The sequence below is a fragment of the Staurois parvus genome, unplaced genomic scaffold (assembly GCF_062004578.1).
Source record: "Staurois parvus isolate SC_StPar_1 unplaced genomic scaffold, SC_StPar_1.0 ptg000730l, whole genome shotgun sequence".
Taxonomy (NCBI): domain Eukaryota; kingdom Metazoa; phylum Chordata; class Amphibia; order Anura; family Ranidae; genus Staurois; species Staurois parvus.
Window position 1 is genome coordinate 811,549 of NW_028318526.1, and position 4,432 is coordinate 815,980.

The following is a 4,432-nucleotide window of genomic DNA, read 5'->3' on the forward strand; positions in this document are numbered from 1 at the left end:
AATTGAAACAATAAATCGGCCAACGAGAGAGAGAAAAGAGAGAGAGAGCAGGAATTTTTCAGCTACATTACTTACTCATGCTCTTCACAGGGCCACAGATACTTTTGAGTCTTAGGAAAAGAAAAGGAAGAAGCTGGTTGCCTGCATAGAAGGAATACTGAAAGTTCTACAGCCTCACCAAGAGCATTAGGACCAAACTCAAAAGTAGGCTACTTGATGCAAATAAATGTATTTGTGTCAATCTGTTTGCAGAGTTGTACACATGTCCTACTGGAGCTCATGAATGCAAACATTTCTTGTTGCAGAAAGCAACCGCTCAACATTTTCATTTTATCCGATAAAATATGACAGAATTAAATGGAAAATCTGACTGGCAACAAGAACTTTTATCGTAAGATACTTTCATAGACAAGGCCTACACCTTTTAATTACTTAATCATGTACATATTTATTTTATGTATAAAAATATATTTTGAAAACATTTGGAATTCAAATAGTCATGTAGGTGCTCGGTCATACCACGATTTCAGGTGCGATTTTTGAATTGAAAATCGCATCTAATGAATGTGAATGTCAGGGTCTTAACATTTGCGATTTGCTGCAATGCGATTTCTAAAGTAGTTCTTGCATTACTTTTTTTGCAGTTTTGTTGTGATTTCACATACATAGAACATAAAGAAAATCGCACTGCAAATTGCAAGAAATCGTTGAAATTCTTCACTTAAGAGTTTGTCTTACAGTTGAAGTCCTGCCAGCACTTTCATTTCAGTGTTAACTTGAAAAGAGACAGACAATATTACTGCTAGAGAAAAAAGGGAGGCTATCCATAGGAGCCATTGTTCTTTAAATGTAAGGTAGGATGACCACACTATTTAAACCAGTCATAGAAAATGTGTTCCTAGATTGTAAGCTCTAACGAGCAGGGCCCTCTGTTTCCTCTTGTACCAAATTGTATTGTAATTGTAATGTCTACCTTCCTTTTGTAAAGCGCTACACAAACTGTTGGCGCTATATAAATCCTGTATAGTAATAATAAGCAGTTATTGCTATTTTTATATCCACACTCCAATAAGGCTCCTTTTACACGGGTGTTCCGTATGTCTGTTTTTCATCTGTCCGTTTACAAATAAAAAATGGACAACCCCTGTATTTTTATGCACTAGCGGATGTGAAAAGGATGATCATCTGTTTACATCTGTCAATGTCCACATCCGTTAACATCTGTTTTTTTTTTTAAATATAGAAAATCCAAAAAAGGGATGTAAACGGACAAAAACTGATGAAAAGCGGATGTGAATTGATCCGTTTTTTCTTGGAGAAAACGTGACTGAACTGATTAAAAAAACAGAACGCCTGTGTGAAAGGGGCCTATCAGTAAAAACCTTCTCTCACAGTCCTGCAATAGTTAAATGCTGGATTATGGGACCAAAAAGTACTTTTACTAACCTGATCCTCTGCTTACCACGCAGACGGCACTGCTCCATGCTTCAGCAGTGGACTGTTCCCCAGCATCCTCATATCCAATGCAGAGCTATAGGCCCTTGGTTTTGATGACATCAGAGGGCATTTGACGACATCAGAGGGCATTTGACTGCTGCAGCATAGGGGAGAAAAGGCTGCTGGGGCTGGTCTAGCATTGCAAAGGAGACTGCCGGAGTGAAGGATCAGGTAAGTAACTGTGTTTTTCTGTCCCCTAGACATGAAGCTTTTAACCCTTGTAGTGTGGGCACAGCTCCACTGCAAGGGAGCTTTTTAACTTTTCTCAGAGTTCAAATTTAAAATCAAACTTAAAGCAGAGCTCTGCCCAAAAGAGAACATTCCACTTTAAGGCCCCCCCCCCCCCCCCCCTCAGGAAATGGAACTTTTTTCCAAGGGGGAAGGGATACCTGGTTTTGACAGGTACCCGCTCCCACTTAGATCTCCTAGGGGATCCGAGCGGGAGTTCTCTTCCCTCCCTCCCCACAGTATATGGGACACATCATAGGATCCAGAAGAATGCAGGACTATTTCAAATGTGCAGTGCTGCTCACACATGCCCAGTGGAAACCTGGCTGTGAAGCCTCAAGCTGTCACAGCCAGATGCCCAGAGTTGGGAAGCCGGTGCTGGGGCCAGATGGAACAAACGGCTCAGGTAAGCACATCGCTAGATCCCTGGACAGGTAAGTGTCTGTTTATTAAAAGTCAGCAGCAACAGTTTTTATAGCGGTTGCCTTCAGATATGACTGGAGCTCCTCTTTAATATGAGATAAATCCAGGACATGTCATTACTAGTCTCAGACAGCATGAATTTCTCTAGCTTCAGCACTCAGTCAATTGGATGGTACAAGAATGCAGAAGGTTGAAATCAAAGTGAAATCTGTATACTGATCTGTATGCATGTTCCAGGTGAGTGACTCAAAAAGAACGTAAACCAGGGAAATAGCATTTTCAGGACATAAAACACATCTCTTGAATGGTTTCCTTTAAAGTGCAAACTCCTATGCTGTCAGAATTCCAGAGTGTAATGGTTGTTCAAGATCAATGTCGTGCCACAAAGTAGTGAGGCAAAGAAGATGGCTCCACAGCTTCCACCTCTGTAAAGGATTCATCAATGGCAGTTCTATCCTTACAAGTCATCATTCAGGTTTCATTTGTGAAACCTCAGAGTTAATCTGTTGGTGGATCAACTTCTTGTATGAGTTTCTTCTTCTTCTGTGGCCTTTTCCCACCCCAGACTTTCTGCAGACCTCTAGAGATCTCTTCCACCCCACTGAGTTCATCCAGATACTGTCTGTACTCCACCCTGATCTCCTTAGACAACACCACCAAACAGTTCTCATTCTCCTTCACCCATGCAGCCAGGAACAGGCATTTTTTCTTGGCATTGAAGGATCTCTTCTGAATGTCTTTATCACCAGATGTCTGTTTACGTACTCTTCCCAGCAAGCGGATCAAGTGGGAGAGGGCAGCCAGGGAGTACGTTTTGGTTTCATCGCCATGCAGAATCTGAGATGTGGCCTCCATGGCAGAACAGGCTAGACTTCTACCCCCTCCTAGCAGTGGGTCAGAGGCGGCACGGACCGCACTCTTCAAGGCATGAACCGTGGAGTTGTAGATGGCATTGGTACTGAGGGCAGAAGAAACGGAAAACAGGGTCTCTGTGAAATGTAATAGGATGTCCGGGTCACTCAGGTCGCCATTATGCCGGAGAAGGGAAAAGGCATAACCGTAAATGACGTTGACCGTGGTGTATTTCACTAGTGGGGAGGGGTTACGGCTGAGAGAGCTCAGGGGTGGGATGGAGCTCAGTACTGGGGGCACATTGGAGGTCTGCTCATGGCCCCCCAAGCCCTCCGGATCCTTTGTATTTGTAGGGAGCGACCCAGCATCTGTGTCTTCATTGGACATTTCATCCCTGGACTTGTCACTGCCATCGCCCCCCTCTGGGAGCTCCAGGATCCTCTTGTGTCTGATCCCCTCCTGATGCCACCAGGGCTTCCACTGAGGGACTATGGCTCCGATGTCCCCGCTCTGTAGGAGTCTGCTGAACTCAGCCTTCTCCTGGGCACTGAGGCTCTTCCACAATCCAGACTCCTCTCCATCCATCACCCCTCCAGCCGCCGCCTCCTCCTCTCTCAGTCTCAGCAGCACCTGTTCCATCTCCCGCCTCCCCCGCCCCCCGGCCTCGTCCTCCCCCAGAGCCTGCAGCACACACTCCCTGTAGAAGAGCTCGGAGCAGGCCGTGTGTCGGGGTCCCTTGTAACAGGCCAGGCTGCAGTAAGGGGCATTACAGCGCGGACACGTGTACTTCCCGAGCCCGGAGAGGCACAGCGAACACACCCCGGGGCTTGCCCCGCCATCCTCCCGTGCTGGTGTTATCAATGGGGTGGGGGAGCTGCCGCGGTTAGGTAAAATAATCTCAGCCTCCGGAGCTTCCATTATGTTGTCGTGGTTACCTGAGACGGGGTGCTGTAAGGCCGCGGACCAATCACAAGGCAGCATTGGCCCATTACGTTGTACGTCTCCCCCAGATGACGTACCTGCTTCAATAATTCTCAACCAATGAGGTTATCCGATGCTGCGAGACGAAACACGGTGTTGCTTCACCGTAGGCACGCAAGAATCTTCTACTTACGTGCTCGTTCTGGCTGCATTTCCTACTGCGCATGTGCGAAAGATGTCTGTCATCTGACCCGGCTGCCGGCTTGTAGCTCTACGCTGCACGTTGTGTATGTGTAGTGGGCGCTCGGGGACGCGCAGAACGGGAAGTTTCTCTGCACGTGTTTTCAGTTGGATTCCCATTCAAGAGCTTCTAATAGTTTGGCCTTTTGGCACATTCTGTGACCGCAGATGGAGGACTCTTATATGTTTAACAGGCGTTACCCAGGAGGACCGCTGAAAGCTGCTATCTTCAGGTTTAAAATGATGGCAGCAGATGGCTCACTCTAAATAT

At 46.3% G+C, this 4,432-nt stretch overlaps 1 protein-coding gene across 1 annotated transcript; it reads right to left on the reverse strand.

Moving 5' to 3' along the window:
- Nucleotides 1-422: 422 nt before the first annotated feature.
- Nucleotides 423-3,990, reverse strand: ZNHIT2 (zinc finger HIT-type containing 2). The gene has a single exon (XM_089653966.1). The coding sequence runs from the start codon at nt 3,979-3,981 to the stop codon at nt 2,647-2,649; it is 1,335 nt and encodes a 444-aa protein (XP_089510092.1). The 5' UTR covers nt 3,982-3,990; the 3' UTR covers nt 423-2,646.
- Between the last annotated feature and the right edge of the window lie 442 nt (nt 3,991-4,432).